Here is a 22,316-nt window from a genome sequence, read left to right as displayed (position 1 = left end):
TCCGTTGTTGACAGCGAGTACTCTCTCTTTTTTCATAATTGCTATTAGTAGGAGTTTATCAATTGTATTAGTCATTTTAAAACACCAACTTTTGGCTTTGCTGAATTTTTCTGTTATATTTTTCTATTATTTTAAATTTTGTTCTAAGCAGTATTTTATCTATATTCCAAATCTTTTAATGTATTTTATTTTCATTACCATTAAAGTTAAAAATATTTTCTAATTTTCATTTTGGATTATTTAGAAATGTTACTTAATTACCAAATATTTGAACTTTTTAAAGTTATTTTATTATTGATTTTTATTATTGATTTTTTTTACTTGTGCTGTTCAAATCCATATTTTTCTGTTTTTGTGTGTACATGTGGTGTGTTCTATCAGCCTAAGAGACATATGTTAAAATTTCTAAGTACATATGTAGATGTATCTATTAATACAGTCTCTGTCCATCTTTTGCTTCATTTATTTTTAGCCCATGTGATTAAATTTATACAAATTTAGAGTTGTGACATCTGCCTGCTGAATTAACTGTTTTAACATTATGAAATATTCTTTTTAAAGTGTAAGTTTTATGTAGAAAGTCTGTTTACATTCTGAAGTCCCATTGCTGAAACATAATTACAGCTCCTTACATAATTATAGATTCTTATGTGGTGTATTGGCTCTGGTTTCACCACATTATAGAATGTGTAGCACAGAGCAGAGTACACAATGGATTTTAAATAAAATAATCTCATTTTTTTCTTCAAATCATGGGATTTCTTTGTGCCTATATATCATGTTTGATATGGGCCAATATTGTTGAAAAATCTGGGAAAGACCTTGATACCCTAGGTTTGGTAATAATGGAAGGTTTATTTTTATTCTAAGGTAAAAGTGGATATAGATAATTAGAGCCTTTAAGGGAAAACAGGTGATAAGCCCCAACCTTTCTCTGTGCCATTAACAATGGAATTCGGTGATGCTGTTAACTTAATGGATAATGGTGGAAGCAGAGTAAGGATCTGGGGCTGGCAGAAGAAGTGGAATTGCTGAATCAAGGATTTGCTTAAGAAGTCAGGAGCAAACTGTAGAATACAGATTCTTGGGAAGTTCTGGGACAGGATTGCTCCCTTTCCCTCTAAAACTTACTCGGTTCAATTTAGCAGTCTTCTACTTGACACTAACCATATTCTAATATTTCTAGGTGTTGAAGTTCAAAGACAAATAAGACGCAGTTGCAGTTCTTGAGATATCTGTCATCTGATGGATGAAAGAAACACAAACAAATGTTTTGAAGTGAAATAAAAGAGAATGTGAAGTCAGACCATTGCCAGACACAAAGGAATACCTGTGACAGTGCCGACTTGTAACGCAGCCACTAACACAAAGGGAGAGGTGGGCATAAGACAGGGAGTAAATGGAGGGGTGAATAGTAAGAGCTAATTAAATGCTTGTTTACTGGATCTTGAAATTATTGGAGATTTTTGTCAAATGTTTAATTTTCATATGCAATCTAGAATATTAGTACAATTTTGCATATTACATTTAGAGAGTAACATGTTTGTATAATAACATTAAAAAATTTTCTATATATTATATGCACTAAAACTTTGTAAAATATATTAACTCCTCTTCCAAAAATCAATAATCTATCATCTTGTAGAAGGCACTTGTTTGCTCAAAGTTACATGTAAATAAAATTCTATGACCTTTTTTTTTTTTTTTTTTTTTTTTTGCGGTACGCGGGCCTCTCACTGTTGTGGCCTCTCCCGTTGCAGAGCACAGGCTCCATACGCGCAGGCTCAGCGACCATGGCTCACGGGCCCAGCTGCTCCGCGGCATGTGGGATCTTCCCGGACCGGGGCACGAACCCGCGTCCCCTGCATCGGCAGGCGGACTCTCAACCACTGCGCCACCAGGGAAGCCCTCTATGACTTTTCTTTCCTTGTAGGTGATATTTTGATGAGAGAAGGTGCATAGCAAGAGACCTCCTATTTATATGAAGGAAACTACAGCTTTTAGATTTCTAATGCTAGTGGAGGAGAATTTGACTGAGCTAAACATGTTGAAAATTCAGCCTTGACAGCTGGAAAAGATAAATCCAGTTTTTCTGCCTGGGTCATTATTTAAGTTCCTGCTTGGGATTAGGATAGGACTTGAAGGCATCACCTTCTATAGATCATCTGCCTTGCTCCTAGATGCTTCCATTTATACTGGGTATATTTGCCCCAGCAGAGATGATTTATAGGGGATGATATTCCTTGTATATGGTAAATGTCACTAAATTATACCAGGAAATATGAAAAGCAATTAATTTAGAAAAAAATTAAGTATATGAATAATTTTTAAAATCCTAGAAGTTAATAATAGTTCAGTTCCATCTGGAATGTTACAAAATTGAAAGCCCTAGATATAACTTCTTGAGCAACTGCTCAGAAATCTGATTTTAAAAATTGCCAAAGAGCAGAGAACTGGAATGGGAATCATATGATGATGCATATGACAAAAGAATAAGAAGTTATGTAATTTTTTTCCTCTGGATTGATTGTCTTAGAGGTTGGAGTCTTGGTTTCCTATGTAAAGGTATGCAACTCATTTTTGATGCCTAAATACTAAGTGAATAACTCAATTATAATCTATCATCAAATTAAACATGAAAATAGACTTTTTATTTCAACTTAATAAAAATATTTTATATTAATTGAACATGTACCTACTATGTGCAAGGCACTGAGTGAAATAAACACGTCAGGAATGCACAGGATCTGCTCTCAAGGAATTTTAATCTAGTAGAAGAAAGAAAGCAGACACTCAGGAAAGGATGGAGCACATTCCAAATAGTAAATTACAGACTTTCAGTGAGTAATAAAATCATGTTAAGGCACTCAGAAAGCAGAGTATTTCCAGCTCTGTTAGTCCAGAGACTTTTAATGGAGGTCATGAAGGCAATTATATTTGAACTGCCTCTTGAAGAATGAGTAAGATTTGAATAGATGTAAATGAGTGGGAAACTTTTCCACAGAGGAGTATTAGTAAACATGTAAATAGGAAAACACAATTGAGCTGACTTGGTAGGCTACAGATGACAAATTCATGGAAGACAGTTATGAGAAAAACTGTTAAGGGAGGTTGGGACCCTGTTTGTAATGGGCATTGAAACCTGTGCCAGGAATGTAGACTCTAATAACCATTGATATCACAAGTCCTTCGCAATAAGCGAGGGAGTTGTATGATTGAAACAGTGCTGTAATAGTTCTAGAAAGATTGCAGAGGAGAGCGGTGAAGCAAGAAGGCTGTAAAGATGCTGTTAAGTGTCTAGGCACCACATCTCAAGATAAGGGGACTGGGGGCAAGGGATTTTTAGTTAGATCTATTTGTATAAAATGAATAAAATATGGAGAGTGATTAGATATTGTTGGTTTTAGGAACAATACAAAGAAAAGTAATGACTCCGTGAATAAAAATACACAGGTCTGGAGAGAGAACTGGAAAGGGCAATACAAATGGAAATTCCCACCATATTGTTTCTTATAAGGAAAGAAATTTTAGAGCTACAACATTGCTGAAGGAAAATATTTGTAGTCATCAGTACAGCTATGAAAGTTGAAGCCAAGAGGGTGGGCAGGCTTCTTATGGACTCCATACAAGATGAGAAGAGTCATATAGCAAAGGCTATGATTAGGGCATGCCCACAATTAATCCCATAAAGAATCCAGTATAGGACAAGGGAATGAGTTTTCAAAAAATTAAAAGGACTAAAAGAGATAGAGTATTACTGAATCTAAAAAAGTCTTAAAAAGAAGAGTTGGTAGTTTTCTAAGGTACAACAGAAAGATAGACAAAGTAAGGACTGGCAGCCAGCCATTCTAACGTACGGTTATGAGGTGCCTGTAGGATTCTAAAGGTGCAGGTTTCAGAAAGTGAAGAATAAGGGGGAGTACATGCATAATTCAGGCCTGACAGGTTATCAGTTTTGGTTTCTCTCCATTCAATCATTCACAACATATTTGTGGAGCACCTCCAATGAGCTTTAGGGATTGGGGATATAGCAGTGGACAAAACAAATTCTTTCATGCTTCTTATATTCTAACAGGGAAACAAATGTATATCAAGTGGTGATGAGTTAAAGAAGAAAAATAGGAAAGAATGGCTGCGTTGGGTCTTCATTGCTGTGCACGGGCTTTCTCTAGTTGTGGCGAGCGGGGCCTACTCTTCGTTGCAGTGCACAGTCTTCTCACTGTGGTGGCTTCACTTGTTGCAGAGCACGGGCTCTAGGCACATGGGCTCAGTAGTTGTGGCTCGCAGGCTGTAGGGCGCAGGCTCAGTAGTTGTACAGCACGGGCTTAGCTGTTCCGCAGCATGCGGGATCTTCCTGGACCAGGGCTCGAAACCATGTCCCCTGCATTGGCAGGCGGATTCTTAATCACTGGGCCTCCAGGGAAGCCCCGGGGATGCTTTTTCTTCTCTTATTTACCAGTGTTCCATCTTTGCATCAGACTCAAGCATGGCCACAGGCTTATTTCAAGAATTATTGAAAAACTGCAAAATGCCATTGGAGAATGGAGTCACTTCTTGGCCTTGCCCTTTCTTATAGAGCACACTCCTTAGAATGTCTGACTCTATTCTTGTCGTTTATACAGAAGAATTAGCCCTTTCTGCAAAATTTAAAGATTTTGTAGAAGCTGTGGGTAGAAAGATAAAACTGAGGAAATACAAGGAAATAGAGTGCCAGTCCCAAGATATCTTTTTCTCTATGTCTGTCTTAAACAGATCAGGAAGAAGATCAAGTTATTTTATTTTAAGGAATTGGTTGCCAGGACCATATTAACACAACACACATGTGCCTCCTACTGACATGGCTTGAGCATATTTTCATCTAAACTCAGTGGAATGAACAAATATGAAAGCTTCTACAATAATTCATGGTTAATAATAATTCAAGGGCTTCCCTGGTGGTGCAGTGGTTGAGAGTCCACCTGCTGATGCAGGGGACACGGGTTCGTGCCCCGGTCCGGGAGGATCCCACATGTCGCGGAGCGGCTGGGCCCGTGAGCCACGGCTGCTGAGCCTGCGCGTCCGGAGCCTGTTGCTCCGCAACGGGAGAGGCCACAACAGTGAGAGGCCCGCATACCGCAAAAAAAAAAAAAAAAAAAAAAAAAAAAAAAAATAATAATAATAATTCAAAGTCATAGCCTTCAGCATGCACAAATAAGAAATGCATAGGCAAGTTCTGATTTAATTTAACACTTTTTGCAAGGTCAGTTTGCTTAATAAGGAATATGAATGAATAAGGAAACCATGAATAAGGAAACCATGTTTCAAGCAGGACAGAAATCAATGCTGAGTGCTGGAGAGAAGGCCCTTTCGCTACCTTGATTAACCTTGCATTACCTTCTTAAAATGAATATATCTATAAACACAGGAAATTTCACACTTCCACAGACAGAAGGTAATTAAAATTGCCTTATGTGTCTGTTTAGTGGAGGATATGTGATGATATTCTGCCTTTATTTAAAACAACCTTTGGTATTAAATGTTGTCTTACCTAAAAAGCAATATGGCAGAATGACTTTTATTACAGATGGTAATTTATGAAAAATGTAGCCAAAGGAATTGATGTGAAACTTTTGTCTGCAAGCTCTATTTACTTTCATATTGCTCGCTATTTACCAAGGTTTGCTATAGCACGAGGCACTATCTCAGCTGGCATTCTGCCTGTTTATATTTTTTAAAGTGGTTTTGTTTTTTATTCTCTTACAGCATTGGAGCTAATTACAGCTGCTCACTCTTCTAGTTCAACCCCCAAAGCTCTCCGTTTTCTTTGGGTTTTGCTTTCACTCACAGGCATAATATTTTTTTTTCCATTTTGTATCTGATCCTCTTTCATATACAGCCAGGAGAGGAGCGTCCTCTGCCACAGAGAATGAAAAGGCTTTTAGAACTAATTTTCATTTGCTGTGCAGTGCCCATGGCGTTCTTGGAGTGTGTGATGTGCTATCATCAGGTTTTGATTATGCAATTGAAATGCAAAAAGTTTAAAATCTCAGCTTTATTGGCCTTAGCAGTTTGCACTCTTCCAAAAGCTCTGTTAGAACAAATACATGATCACATTTGGTTTAAAATTACTACATGTTTTAAGGAAAGGAATCTAATAGATGATGCTTAGAGAGAAACTGGTGTTTTGAAATTTTATACTGTATTTTTATGCCAATTTTGTTCATTTTTTTCTGTTAAAAATGGTCTTATTTGAATATGAGTTAAATTTGGAAAAAGTGCCCAAATGTACCTTGTCTCTCAATTTGCTGGCAAAGACCTGGGAGGATAGATCTTTATCAAAATATTCTACATAGAAGTAAATGCAGTAAAAAAAAAAAAAAAAAAAAACTGGCTGTTTGTACTTTTTTTTCACCTTGCAAGTCTTCCACTTCACATCACTTTGAACGGGAGGGGACCTTGGATTATTGTAAAAAGCAAAACAATCTGTTTTCTTGGGAAGGACCTAAAAATCTGTGTATCTGCATGGATATGTGAGTGTGTGTGTGCCCACCCATTATTCTAGGCTAATCAAGAAAAGACTTCGGTAAACATGCAAAATTAGAGCAACTTCAGTTAGGTTTTAAGGGTCTTGTAGTTGCATCCATGAGACTAGACTAGAAATTAAAAATGAGCTCTACTGTAGGGGATGTGGCTTGCTATATTTTCTCTTCCTCCACTGGTTCAGATATTGCTTGGTGTCTTAGAAGCTGATGTAGGGAGAAAAAGACTGGACTATAAGAAAGTAAGGAATAGTTGAATTCCTTTTTTCTTAAATTTTTGAGGCTTTGATAGTCACATTAAAATAATTTTGTGGCCATTTTAGAAATAGGAGAGCAAATGCTGAATTACAGGATTCTTACGTAGTTTATATTCATATAAGACATTATGCCTAAACTGAGATCTTAAAAGAGCTTATGCCACATTTGAATTAGATACACTAAGCACCCTTGGAAATAATAATGATCAAGTTAACCTGCCATGAAGCTTGAATATAAATCCCTGTATTAGTTTAGCAATGTTGACCTCACTACCTTACATTCTAATCATGAGAATGAGATCTGTATGTGACAGTGTACTAACACCAAAGAAACTTGGGCAAAAAAAATGAACTTCAGCTTCCTTACAGAATCAGAGATCAAAAGATCTGTTCCATTAAACTTTGAACCAGAGAAATTCATCTGTCTGCCCCAGTGCCTAGTGTCAATCAGTGACCCAGCTTTAGCTGGATTACGGTTAAGCCTGAATGGTCATGCAAGAGAGAATTTCAGACAGCCAGTCTCCAAAGAGATTCCTATTCTAAGACTCAACATGAAACAGAAATATGCTTAGGTTTTTGCTGTGTAGCGAAGAAATCCTGTTCACCTTTAAAGACATAGTGAAAGAACTGTATACTGTATTTGTCCTACACATATACATACAAAAATAGGATAATCATTAGAAATGTGACACAAATGGACATTTTGTTTCATGTATTTCTTTCTAAAGATTTGGGGCCTTTCTTTGCTCTCTTAATTTGCTTAATATAATTTAAACCAAGATTCCAATAGGCTATGGTATTAAGAAAACTTCTGAGAATCTAAAGTCTCATTGTGTCTTTACAGCTCATATAATTACAGCCAGTTTACTGAGGAATTCCAACTCACTGGAATATCAAGAAGTAACTGTTCCCTACCTGTGTCTCGTTGAAGCCTCCCTTTTCACTGATGAGTCAATTTCTTTGCAACAACTTACTCAAATTCTGTAACTTTTCAGTTATATCAGTTGTTGGAAAAGTCTCAAATTTGATATTAAAACCTAGTCTTATTTATTATGAAAGTTCAATATCAGTTTCAGTTCTATTGTTCACTTTTAAATATGCAGAATCAGAAAGTCAGACTGAGATTCATACATGTTTACTGGCATCAACTGAGGAGTTGATCATGTGGTACACGTTGAAAAGTACAGATAAAATAAGGTCTGAATTTAAAAACATTTTGATTTTAATCTTAACATGAAAGCAATGAAATAGATTAAGTCCACGTATATCCTGTTGGTTAATTGCACTATCAGAAGACAAATTTAATTTAGAGGATACATTGACTCTAAATGAAATGAGTCATGAGATAAGAAGTTTCAAGATTTGTGACTCCTGTGGCCATAATTACATATGAAATCTTTGAACATGAGTAAATTTCTATCTTTAAGCAGAGTGTGGAAAGGGTTTAGACTGGTATCTTTTTTTTTTTTTTTTTTTTTTGCGGTACGCGTGCCTCTCACTGTTGTGGCCTCTCCCACTGCGGAGCACAGGCTCCGGACGCACAGGCTCAGTGGCCATGGCTCACGGGCCCAGCCGCTCCGCGGCATGTGGGATCTTCCTGGACCGGGGCACGAACCCGTGTCCCCTGCATCGGCAGGCGGACTCTCAACCACTGTGCCACCAGGGAAGCCCCTAGACTGGTATCTTTTGAATACATATATATATATATATATATATATATATAATTTTATAGTAAATTAATGTAGACTGAAATGTCTCTCTTTTAGGTAGATTCAATTTTATTATAAACATGTGGTGCATCAAAATATTAAACTGTATACATAAAAACCTGGATAACTTTTTCACTTATTTGAAAGTAGTTAAAATAATTATTTTCTAACAGAATACTGATCAGATATTAAAATCTTTATCCTAATTGCAAAAACACCCAGGAGATGGAAAGCATGTTGACCTGAGTTCTGGATCATGGGTTAGAAGAGGAAAATAGATGAAGGATAACTAGAAACCATGGCGAGATTGAAGTGTCATCTGTGTATCTGCACAGTGTCTGTCATCATGGCACCTGGGCATGACAGGGAAATACGCATGTGCACAGTCATAATACAGCTTTGAGGCTCAGAGTCCTGGTGACCTCAAAGATCTGAGAACTTGGAGTGGTTTTATGGATTTCCCTTTCCATTCTTCGGCTTAGCTTCTAAAATGATTCATTAACAAATAGTAATCACATAACAGTTTTCACTTGGGTGCTTATAACAAAATGACCCTCTCCACTTTACAGCCTCTACTTAAAGACAAAAAGTGCTTAACGCCTAAGTAGAAATAGCTCCTGTTCATTGCCTTTTTGCATATAAGGAATGAGTCTGTGACTGATGTTTATGGCAAAGAGTTTTTATTAAATAAGAGTCTTTCCTTGAGCAGCAGAATAATTTGAAAAGGAATTTGAGTTCATTTAAGAACATTGCCTCACTTTTCTCCAAATACTCTCGTGTTCTCTTCTAAAGATGTTGCTTGGCAGCCCTGTCATCTTCATCTGATTCAGCCTCCTAATTATTTTGCTTTAATGGAAGAAACTCTGATAACATATTCATAAATAAATGCTTATTAAAACAGCTCATTTATCAGTGCCTCTTTGTAGTCAGTTCAGTTGGGTTATGATATTATTGGTTTATGTAATCAGTTCAGTTGGGTTATAATGCCTGCAGTGTGTTAGTTATTCAAGTGCAATAATCAGGGCAGACTTGTGTTTATATTTTGAACTTCCTTCTAAAGATTAATACCACCTTCAAAACAGTACACTAATAAAAGTATATGTGAAGTCCATTTGAGCATTGTATTATAAGAAAAGTCTGCAATTTGACCTCGTATTAGGCTAGAATAAAATATTATAAATATAAAATATGATTATCTAATTATATTTTTGTTTTTGTAGAATATCTGTTTTAAAAAAGAGATACAGCAAATGCTACCCCTCTAATATGAAAGAGTTAATAAACTCTCTTCATAACTTATTCTGCATCTACATAAAGTTTAAAAAATGAAAACAAATTGCCCATGGGAAGGGAATGCTTTGTCCACCGAGACGCAGAGGTGACAAAGACTTGTTTAGCAGCACGACTTGTCTGGCCTCCTACTCCAAACCTCCAGCTTATTCCGGAGTCCTGTTTTTCTCCTATTATCTACATCTCTCCACAAATTGCTTTTTTTCAGTTCATTTCTTAATGGCTACTTTTTAAATGCCTGCAATTTTCATAGCAGTGGGTTAATTTCACTAAGTTGCTCAAATTATTACAGTGAATGTTGTTATGAGGATTATATAAAAGCATCTATTTATACAATGCTTAGCCCACACACTTAATATCTCTTTGTCTCCTTTTGCCCATCTCTACACACTGAGATATGGTTGAATAAATTTATTTTTAATTTTTAAAAATTTCTAATTTTTAAGATATAATTGACATATAATATCATGTAAGTTTTAGGTATATTGTGTGTTGATTTGATACATTATCCAATAATTACTAGGTATCATTTTATGTCAGCTTTCAACAGCACTTGGTAGAGTTGGTCATTATGTTTTTAAAATAATTTCTTTCTTTGTGGACATCATATTCTCCTTTATTGGTTGCTTCTCAATTTCCTTCTGGCTCCTTATCCTTCCGATATATTAATTTTGGAGCGCTTCAGTGCTCAGTGCTTGTACTACTTCTTGACAGTGTTAACACTCATCCCTTTGGTGAGCCCATTCAGTCTTCTTACCTTTTATATCATCTATACATTAATGACTCCCAAATTTATATGTAGCCGGTAACCTTTGTCTGAAATTGAGACTTCTACGTCTGATGCCCTCTGCAATGTCTCTTTATTGATGTCTAGTGGGCATTTCCAGTATCTCCAATTAAATATAACCCAACTGAAACCTGTTATTACTATCCTTCCAAACTTCACCATCTGAGTAAAAACCAACAAATTAGTTCTAGTTGATTAAATTGAAGACTTTAGAATCATTCCTGACTTCTCTTTCACACCTCTAATCTATATACAAATAATGTTGGCTGTACTTTATGAATATTTTTTACCCCTCTACTACTACGTGGTCCAAGTTACTTTCCTCTTAAAAACAGATAATTGGAATTGCCTCATAATTTGTATTCTTCCACCTATCTTTACTTTGCCTCCTAAATCTATTCCCATCTCCACAAAGCGAACCTTAAGAATTCAAATCAAGCCATATTACTTCTCTACCAAAATCTTCCAAATGGATTTCCTTCTCACTCAGAGAAATAGCCAAGATCTCTATGAAATCTAGCATCTATCATTTCTTCATCCTTATTTCATCTACTCACCCTCTTACCCATTCTGGTTTTCCAACGCTCCTAATTCCTAACACACACCAGGCATGTTCTTGCCTCTGAGCTCTTACACTGGCTATTTACTTCTCCCGAAATTCTCTTTCTCAGCTATCCTCATAGCTGCTGCATCACATACTTCAAGTTTTGCCTCTGCCTCCCTTCCCACTTACTTAGTACTTCTTTTCCTCTCTCATGACTTGTTTTCATAGCATTTACTATCACCTGATGCACTATGAAATTTACTTCTCTGTTGCCTTTCTCCTTTCATTAGAATGTGAACTACATGGAGACTGGAATTTTGACGATGTTGCCCACTGCTGTGTACATTCTTTGGCACAGAGTAAGTACCTAATAAATATTTGCTGAAAGAATGTGGTGAATGAACATCTTATGCCCATCACTTGACCACTGGCAAAAAGTGATGAATGACTCTGATTTATTAGGCCAATTGGTCCTCTTCCCCTGGGGCTGGGTCTTATTTGCCGCCTAGACAAAATTGGGATTCTGTTAGTAAGGAAAATGGATGGCCACGTGGTTGGCAACCAACATAATTGCTGCCCAGAGGAGGAAGACAGAGGGTAGTGTCTGAAGTGTTTAAATGTGTGTGCATCTTTAAAATAAAGTAAAAACATGAAAATTCATTTAGGTACATATAAAAAGGTTCTATAATTTCTTGTGCTTCTACATTTCTTTTTTAAAAGTTGGATTTTTAGAAAGGAATACAAGTCTTTGAAATATCAAGAATCCTAATTACAATTTCAGGTGTCTTATACTATCAAACCCCCTTTAGCACCCTGTAAGCACAGAGTTTTCATTGTTGCTGTTGTTTTAATGCAAAAGTCCCTTTCTTTTCCTCGGTGTGCTGAGAATGCTACCAAGAAGGTTTATCTCCCAGTCCTCCGCCTCTCCACCAGCGTGTGATTCATCCCTTCCGCCTCTACCTACGTGAAAGCATCCCTCTGTGATGAGGATGGGGTGGTCCACACAGAGTTCAGTGCCAAAAGAGAAGAGGTCTTGGTGCTCCGGCCAGATGTCAGGCCTGAGCCTCTGAGGTGGGAGAGCCAAGTTCAGGACACTGGACTACGAGAGAACTCCTGGCTCCACGTAATATCAATGGGCGAGAGCTCTCCCAGAGATCTCCGTCTCAACGCTAAGACCCAGCTCAAGTCAACGACCAGCAAACGCCAGTGCTGGACACCCCCTGCCAAACGACTAGCAAGACAGGAACACAACCCCACCCATTAGCAGAGAGGCTGCCTAAAATCATAATAAGTTCACAGACATACCAAAAAACACCACTGGACACAGCCCTGCCCACCAGAAACACATGATCCAACCTCATCCACAAGAACACAGACACCAGTCCCCTCCACCATGAAGCCTACACAAACCACTTAACCAACATTACCCTCTGGGGGCAGACACCAAAAACAACAGGAACTGTGAACCTGCAGCCAGTGAAAAGAAGACCACGAACACAGTAACTTAAGCATAATGAGAAGGCAGAGAAATACGGAGCAGATGAAGGAGCAAGGTAAAAACCCACCAGACCAAACAAATGAAGAGGAAATAGGCAGTCTACCTGAAAAAGAATTCAGAGAAGTGATAGTAAAGATGATCCAGGGCTGCCCTGGTGGCACAGTGGTTGAGAGTCCACCTGCCGATGCAGTGGACACGGGTTCATGCCCCGGTCCGGGAAGATCCCACATGCCACGGAGTGGCTAGGCCTGTGAGCCATGACTGCTGAGCCTGCACATCCGGAGCCTGTGCTCCGCAACAGGAGAGGCCACAACAGTGAGAGGCCCGTGTACCCCAAAAGAAAAAAAAAAAAAACAAAAAAAACGAGATCCAAAATCTTGGAAATAGAATGGAGAAAATACAAGAAAAGTTTAACAAAGGACCTAGAAGAACTAAACAGCAAACAAACAATCATGAACAACACAATAAATGAAATTAAAAATTGTGTAGAAGGACTCAATAGCAGAATAACTGAGGCAGAAGAACAGATAGGTGACCTGGAAGATAAAATAGTGGAAATAACTACTGCAGAGCAGAATAAAGATAAAAGAATGAAAAGAATAGAGGACAGTCTCAGAGACATCTGGGACAACATTAAATGCACCAACATTCGAATTATAGAGGTCCCAGGAGAAGAAGAGAAAAAGAAAGGGACTGAGAAAATATTTAAAGAGATTATAGATGAAAACTTCCCTAATATGGGAAAGGAAATAGTCAATCAAGTCCAGGAAGCACAGAGAGTCACATACAGGATAAATCCAACAAAAAACATGCCAAGACATATATTAATCAAACTATCAAAAATTAAATACAAAGAAAAAATATTAAAGCAGCAAGGGACAAGCAACAAATAACATACAAGGGAATCCCCATAAGGTTAGCTGCCGATCCTTCAGCAGAAAATCTGCAAGCCAGAAGGGAGTGGCAGGACATAGTTCAAGTGATGAAAGGGAAAAACCTACAACCAAGATGACTCTAGCCAGCAAGGAACTCATTTAGATTTGACAGAGCAATTAAAACCTTTACAGACAAGCAAAAGCTAAGAGAATTCAGCACCACCAAACCAGCTTTACAACAAATGCTAAAGGAACTTCTCTAGGCAGGAATCACAAGAGAAGCAAAAGACCTACAATACCAAAGCCAAAACAGTTAAGAAAATGGTAATAGGAACATACAAATCGGTAATTACCTTAAATGTAAATGGATTAAATGCTCCAACCAAAAGACATAGACTGGCTCAATGGAAACAAAAACAAGACCTGTATATATGCTGTCTATAAGAGACCCACTTCAGACCTAGAGACACATACAGACTGAAAGTGAGGGGATGGAAAAAGATATTCTATGCAAATGGAAATCAAAAGAAAGCTGGAGTAGCAATTCTCATATCAGACAAAATAGACTTTAAAATAAAGACTATTATAAGAGACAAAGGACACTACATAATGCTCAAGGGATCAATCCAAGAGGAAGATATAACAATTGTAAATATTTATGCACCTAACATAGGAGAACCTCAATACATAAGGCAAATACTAACAGCCATAAAAGGGGAAATCGACAGTAACACAATAATAGTAGGGGACTTTAACACCCAAATTTCACCAATGGACAGATCAACCAAAACAAAAATAAATAAGGAAACACAAGCTTTAAATGACACATTAAACAAGATGGACTTAATTGATATTTATAGGACATTCCATCCAAAAACAACAGAATATACTTTCTTCTCAAGTGCTCATGGAACATTCTCCAGGATAGATCATATCTTGGGTCACAAATCAAGCCTTGGTAAATTTAAGAAAATTGAAATCGTATCAAGTATCTTTTCCAACCACAATGCTATAAGACTAGATATCACTTACATGAAAAAAACTCTAAAAAATACAAACACATGGATGCTAAACAATACGCTACTAAATAACGAAGAGATCACTGAAGAAATCAAAGAGGAAACCAAGAAATACCTAGAAGAAAATGACAATGGAAACACGATGGCCCAAAACCTACGGGATGCAGCAAAAGCAGTTCTAAGAAGGAAGTTTATGGCAATACAATCCTACCTCAATAAACGAGAAAAATCTCAAAAAAAACCCCAAACCTTACACCTAAAGCAATTAGAGAAAGAAGAACAAAAAGACCCCAAAGTTAGCAGAAGGAAAGAAATCATAAAGATCAGATCAGAAATAAATGAAAAAGAAATGATGGTAACAATAGCAAAGATCAATTAAACTAAAAGCTTGCTCTTTGAGAAGATAAACAAAATTGATAAACCATTAGCCAGACTCATCAAGAAAAAAGGAGAAGACTCAAATCAACAGAATTAGAAATGAAAAGGAAGAAATAACAACTGATACTGCAGAAATACAAAGAATCATGAGAGATTACTACAAACAACTATATGCCAATATATGACCACCTGGAAGAAATGGACAAATTCTTAGAAAAACATAACCTTCTGAGACTGAACCAGGATGAAACAGAAAATATAAACAGACTAATCACAAGCACTGAAATTGAAATTGGGATTGAAAATCTTCCAGCAAACAGAAGCCGAGGACCAGATGGCTTCACAGGCAAATTCTTTCAAACATTTAAAGAAGAGCTAACATCTATCCTTCTCAAACTCTTCCAAAATTATAGCAGAGGGAGGAACACTCATTCTACGAGGTCACCATCACCCAGATAGCAGAACCAGACAATGATGTCCCAGAAAAAGAAAACTACACGCCAATAACACTGATGAACATAGATGCAAAAATCGTCAACAAAATACTAGCAAACAGAATCCAACAACACATTAAGAGGATCATACACCATGATCAATTGGGATTTATCCCAGGAATGCAAGAATTCTTCAATATATGCAAATCAATCAATGTGATACACCATATTAACAAATTGAGGGAAAAAAGCATATGATCATCTCAGTAGATGCAGAAAAAGATTCCAACAAAATTCAGCATCCATTTATGATAAAAACCCTCCAGAAAGTGGGCATAGAGGGAACTTTCCTCAACATAATAAAGACCATATAAGACACACCCACAGCCAACATCATTCTCAATGGTGAAAAACTGAAACCATTTCCACTAAGATCAGGAACAAGATAAGGTTATCCACTCACCACTATTATTCAACATAGTTTTGGAAGTTTTAGCAACAGCAATCATAGAAGAAAACGAAATGAAAGGAATCCAAATTGGGAAAGAGGAAGTAAGGCTGTCACTGTTTTCAGATGACATCATAGTATACATAGAGAATCCTAAAGATGCTACCAGAAAACTACTAGAGCTAATCAATGGATTTGGTAAAGTAGCAGGATACAAATTAATGCACAGAACTCTCTTGCATTCCTATACACTAATGATAAAAAAAACTGAAAGAGAAATTAAGGAAACACTCCCATATACCATTGCAACAAAAAGTATAAAATACCTAGGAATAAACCTACCTAAGGAGACAAAGGACCTGTATGCAGAAAACTATGACACTCATGAAAGAAATTAAAGATGATACAACCAGATGGAGAGATATACCATGTTCTTAGATTGGAAGAATCAACATTGTGAAAATGACTATACAACACAAAGCAATCTACAGATTCAATGCAATCCCTCTCACACTACCAGTGGCATTTTTCACAGAACTAGAACAAAAAACTTCACAATTTGCCTGGAAACACAAAAGACCCATAATAGCCAAATCAATCTTAAGAAAGAAAAATGGAGCTGGAGGAAGCAGGCTCCCTGACTTCAGACTATATTACAAAGCTACAGTAATCAAGACAGTATAGTACTGGCACAAAAACAGAAATATAGATCAATGGAACAGGACAGAAAGCCCAGATATAAACCCACACACATATGGTCACCTTATCTTTGATAAAGGAGGCAAGAATATACAATGGAAAAAAGACAGCCTCTTCAATAAGTGGTGTTGTGAAAACTGGACAGCTACATTTAAAAGAATGAAATTAGAACACTCCCTAACACCATACACAAAAATAAACTCAAAATGGATTAAAGACCTAAATGTAAGGCCAGACACTATCAAACTCTTAGAGGAAAACATAGGCAAAACACTCTATGACATAAATCACAGCAAGATCCTTTTTGACCCACCTCCTAGAGAAATGGAAATAAGAACAAAAATAAACAAATGGGACCTAATGAAACTTCAAAGCTTTTGCACAACAAAGGAAGCCATAAACAAGATGAAAAGACAACCCTCAGAATGGGAGAAAATATTTGCAAATGAAGCAAGTGACAAGTGATTAATCTCCAAAATTTACAAGCAGCTCATGCAGCTCAATATCAAAAAAACAAACAACCCAATCCAAAAATGGGCAGAAGACCTAAATAGACGTTTCTCCAAAGAAGATACACAGATTGCCCACAAACACATGAAAGGATGTTCAACATCACTAATCATTAGAGAAATGCAAATCAAAACTACAATGAGGTATCACCTCAAACCTGTCAGAATGGCCATCATCAAAAAATCTACAAACAATAAATGCTGCAGAGGGTGTGGAGAAAAGGGAACCCTCTTGCACTGTTGGTGGGTATGTAAATTGATACAGCTACTATGGAGAACAGTATGGAGGTTCCTTAAAAAACTAAAGATAGAACTACCATATGACTCAGCAATCCCACTACCGGGCATATACCCTGAGAAAACCATAATTCAAAAAGAGACATGTACCACAATGTTCATTGCAGCACTATTTACAATAGCTAGGACATGGAAGCAACCTAAGTGTCCATCGACAGATGAATGGATTAAGAATTTGTGGCACATATATACAATGGAATATTACTCAGCCATAAAAAGGAATGAAATTGAGTTATAGCATATATAGCATAACCCTTCCAATCTCTTGCACCAGACAACACCTGAGTGCTTCTGCTGAAACCCATGGTATATTATTTTAGGCACATTGTCTCAGACTTTGGAAAATGCAGCACCGTGAATTACTGTATTCCTTGTATTTCCCTGGATGAATGAAATGAATACCTGTGATTTAGGAATGGACTTTTCTTTAAAAAGGTGAAAGATTTGCAAAATGAGACGTTGAGAAAGAACCACTCTCTTTGAGGAGAAGGAAGAGAGAAAGATGAATCTTGACTCAAGAATGCAAGGATGAAGATCAGATCATGTGAGGTTTATATATGGTTGATGCAATTAAAAATACTTTTTTCTTCGTACTCTGAGAACTGTTGCGGTACGTGGGCCTCTCACTGTTGTGGCCTCTCCCGTTGCGGAGCACAGGCCCCGGACGCGCAGGCTTGGCAGCCATGGCTCACGGGCCCAGCCGCTCTGTGGCATGTGGGATTTTCCCGGACTGGGGCACGAACCCGCGTCCCCTGCATCGGCAGGCGGACTCTCAACCACTGCGCCACCAGGGAAGCCCCCGAGCACTGTACTATTTAATTCATATTTGCTTTGCCCTATGCTGTAATCCCCTCTTGCTCCAGTCTCCATGAAGTCTTATTACATTCAGAATTGTTTTGTGTTGGGGCGGTAAAAGAAGGATGAGCTTTTTTGCATCTGTCTTTGCAGAGGCCACTGTAACCGCACTGTATTTAAGGAGGAGAGAGGTTTCAGAATCCCAGAGCACAGGTTTCAGTGAGGTCAGCAGAGGCTCAGGGCAGATCTGAGAGCGGTGGGTAGTGACCATGTTAGGGCAGAGAACAAGGCTACACATGCACTATTTCAGCAGAGAATAAGAGACAAGACCCCGTTAAATCAAATATGCTATGAGCCTTTAAAAACGATGTCAGGCAATTCAATTTGTATGTATTTATCAGTTTTTCTCACCCCTAAAGCAGAAGAGAGTTAATGTACCTTCTCAGGGATTCCACTGAGGAAACTAAGCAGTTGGGTATTTATAGGAAGTCTTTTATTTTGAACATTCATTTATCAGAGGAGTACAGAAACAGAACCGCAGTGAATAATATAAAATAAAGGATTTATTATAGGGAGAGACCATAAGCATTTGTGGGTATTTGTTAAACAGTCTATTGAAGGCTGTTGTTTCTGTTTCTTGGGTTAGGTCTGAATGGTCAGCTGGGAAGGAAAAGATAGAGGAGAAATGGGGAAAGCAACTGACTGACAAGGATGTTTCTCATAGTCTCCGTTCTTAGATGCAGGTGCCCCACAAATATGTGGGTGCCCCTGACCATGACACCGTATTCTCAGTCCAGTTGCTAGAGAAGCTGAAAGAGGAGATGGCAGGAACTAAAGGAGTTTAGAGGCCTGGCTGCTACTGCAACAAGATCAACCAGCAGATCGGCGACAAAGCGCGTGAGCTACAATAGCTCCCAAACTTACACTCCCCTTCTGAGGATAAACATCGGTGCTGCTGCCCTGCCATCTTTCAAGATATATGCAAATTCCACTTGTGGCCAATTCTCACTTGCAACCTTCTATATTCATCTATATGGAAGACAAATGTGGGAAATGTAGTTCCAGCTTGGCTAACTTGACAATAGAAAGCCACTGTATTTCTGTTCAATTTTGCAGTTTTAATATACTGTGCTTTAAATTGTGGACTTCGGGTTAATAATAAAATTTCAAGAAGCTGTGGCATGTTATCTCATGGTTTTTAATGAATCTTAGCATGTCACTCAGGCTACTCTGTTCTATACAGTAGCATTATATTGTGGTTATTGTATAGAATGGATTCAGTAATTCTGAATCATTATTGTTGTCTTTACAAAAGTTATTGTTATGTCCTTTCAGCTATTATTATTGGCTGTTTTCTGTACCAAGTAAGAAGATCTCAATGATAATTGCAATTTAAATTCTGATGTCTGGAGTGCGAAACTCAGCTAAGCAAAACTCATTAAAAAAAAAAAGCAGGGGATGCCTTAACCGGGGCTGTGTATTATGCTTTATTTTAGGTGAGAAAGAAGTGACAATTCTTGATTTTCTGAGTTTAAATATTGAATACAATGTTAAATGTGATAAGCAGATAAGTTCCATATACAAGCCCTGGCACATAATCAGGACTCCACCAATGGAAGAAGCAACAATAATGATGGTGATGTTGATGAAGAAAGAAGGGGGATACTGGGTTATGACGGTGATGTAAGGACACAAAGTACGGTAATAAATAAAGGAAACTCCTCAACCACTGTTTTCAAAGCAATGCTTGGCTGTTCTCATAGAAAACTGGATAAATCACGTACGGATTAGCAGTTCTAATGAACCCTCCTCTTGTTGTATCCTCAAAGGTGCTATTCTCTGAATGTCTCTTATTATCTCCAACCCGTAAGTAACTCTTGTGTGAGCTTATCATAGCTCTTCATGTGCACACCTATCATATGTCCCTGATATGTCATATCATGACATATGATCATATCATATATCACACCATACATCATGACCTCTTACAGCTAAGGGATAATCTGGCTTTCAGGGTCACGTGGCAAAGAGCATGACATCTTTGGGTAGCAAGAACCACCCTTATTTGGCAAAGACCTGTAGAAATGGCAGGCTTTTTGGTTTTACGGACTGTGCGTAGCTATCTGGATGAGCTGCAGGATATTCTTACTGTTAACTGTCCTAAGGAAAAACTTTTTTGAAATAGTGAGAAAAGGAAAAAACTTGAAGGATATGATACAGAGATGTTCTGTCTTGAAAGGGTGAAAAGTATAATACATAATTTTTATAAGTTTGATTATTAAGATAGAAAACATTACTCTCCCCCTGTATTCCTCAGAGAGGCGTCCACCTCTATTCCAGTTCTTCTCCTTGATGAGTGGTTGCACTGTACTGTACTCCCCACCACCTCCCACACTTCAGCTCTGCATGGCCATTGACCTGCTGTGACCAATGAAATAGAAGCAGAAGAGAAACGTGTCGGTTCCTTGTAGGAGGAATTAATTGTAGACACTCAGATTTAAACTTCTATTTCTCCTGTAGTGATCACAGGAGCAAGAGCTGAGACGGAGCCTCCAAGAGCCTGGGGCTCTGAGTGACTTCCGTGAGCTGAACATTACGCTGCTCCATTTGGACATTTAGGGTGAGTGAGATATAAACATTTGTTGTGTTAAGCCACCCAGAATAAGGTGGTGTTTGTTCTTGCTGCCTGACCTAGCCCATCCTGACTAGTAAAGGTGGTGACCTGCACAGCTTATATACTAAAAAAAACACCGTCCCAGAATGTACAGTCCAAAGCTACTCAGCTTCTTGTCACAAAATTCATACAGCAAGGAGGAGGCCACAGATCCACAGATGGTGGGCCAAACTCCTTGGTGGTTGGTATTGGGAGAACAAGTGTTAAGCCTAGGGAGAACGTGTGGGCAGCCATCTGTCTCTGGCCAAGTGAACATGCAAACGTTCCAGGTCTTAAGGCAAAAGCAGAAAAGGGATGGCAGCTTTCTGCTCAACAGATAACCTCAAGATGCAAAACATTTTTGCTCTGTGCCTTGTTTTTCTACGAAGCCTCCAGATCTCTAGTTCTCAATCATCAACAAACAACTATATGAACGCATGACTTTGTTTTTAATCTACTTCTTGAAATAAATAATTTCAGACACTTGATAACCTGGCCATGCATGTGTTTGGTGAAACAGTTGCACTGTTAAGATAATGACACAAAACATGTAACATGCTCAATTAATTTCATGTTAAAAAAAAAAAGGAAATAAAATAGTTTGAGGATTACCCAAAAACTGCTAGATACAAATGTGGATGTTATATTCATTCTAAATAGGCTTGCTCTCCTTATTATGAAGAATATCATTTTACAAATACTTATTAACTTAAAAGAAACTGTTAGTGGCTAGTGCTTTATAATTATTGTTCAGAGATTTTGAATGTTTTTTAATTCCATGATAACATAGCTTTTTCAGACTAAAATAATATGCTAAGAAATATAACCTATTCATTAGTTACAGTCCATAAAGCACTTAACTAGCCCACCTGTTTAAAATTATCTGGATTATCCTGAAGTTTGATTAAGAAAGAGAGATTTTTTAATTTCTTGAAGGATGCTAAAGGATCTCATATAACTTTTACCCTAACACCTATGTCGAAGTCAATAAATATTTATTAGGAGCATATTAGGTGTCAAAGCCTGTGCTAAATGCAAAGACACATAGTGAAAAATACAAGTAGGACCTGTTTGAATGTACTTTACAGATTATATTAAGATCAATATTAAGCATGCAATTACACAAGTAATATGTTGTGGTCTGATAAGTGCTAAAAGAGGGCCATTCAAGCTACTGTAAAGAAGATAATAGGAAGATATAATCTTATCTGAAGTTCAGGAAAGTTTTTTAGAAGAATAAGATATAAGCTAAGAGAAACTTGAAAGATAGGTAGGAAGCAGGTAAAGGGGCAGAGGAAGAATCTTCCAGGTAGTGGAATTAGCTTTGCAAAAGCTAGATACCTAGAAGTGATGTGATATATTCAAGGAATAGAATAAAGAATAAGTGTATAAAAAAAAGAATAGTGGGATTGGTGGAAGCAGACTGGAGCAGACTGGTTTGGAAAAAGACCTATGTAGGTTGCTGATATAGATAGATAGATAGATAGATAGGCAGATAGATATTTAGATATAAATATATATGTAATAAGTGAATGAGTTTGCCTAGGGAGAGCATTTAGAAAGAGAACACAGAACCTTCTTCAGGACTTAGAACTGAGTCCTGAGA

At 37.5% G+C, this 22,316-nt stretch overlaps 1 protein-coding gene across 3 annotated transcripts in view; it reads left to right on the top strand.

The window, feature by feature from the left end:
- Positions 1 to 20,649, top strand: part of LOC309974752 (uncharacterized protein) — a 157,226-nt gene extending 136,577 nt beyond the window's left edge. The window contains exons 4-5 of one of the 3 annotated variants that reach the window (XM_082859488.1): positions 11,396 to 11,464; positions 20,578 to 20,649. In XM_082859488.1, coding sequence (XP_082715614.1) covers positions 11,396 to 11,464; positions 20,578 to 20,580 — 72 coding nt within the window. In that variant the 3' untranslated portion in view covers positions 20,581 to 20,649. Of the gene's footprint in view, positions 1 to 1,186; positions 1,683 to 11,395; positions 11,481 to 20,577 lie in introns of those variants that run through there. The other 2 variants (XR_014326902.1, XR_014326903.1) reach the window with 2 other exon arrangements.
- The last annotated feature ends 1,667 nt before the right edge of the window (positions 20,650 to 22,316 follow it).

This window comes from Leucopleurus acutus, assembly GCF_964270905.1.
Source record: "Leucopleurus acutus genome assembly, chromosome: 18".
NCBI classification, from domain to species: domain Eukaryota; kingdom Metazoa; phylum Chordata; class Mammalia; order Artiodactyla; family Delphinidae; genus Leucopleurus; species Leucopleurus acutus.
Note: the sequence above shows the minus strand (reverse complement) of the source record. Positions and strands in the feature narration are given on the sequence as shown.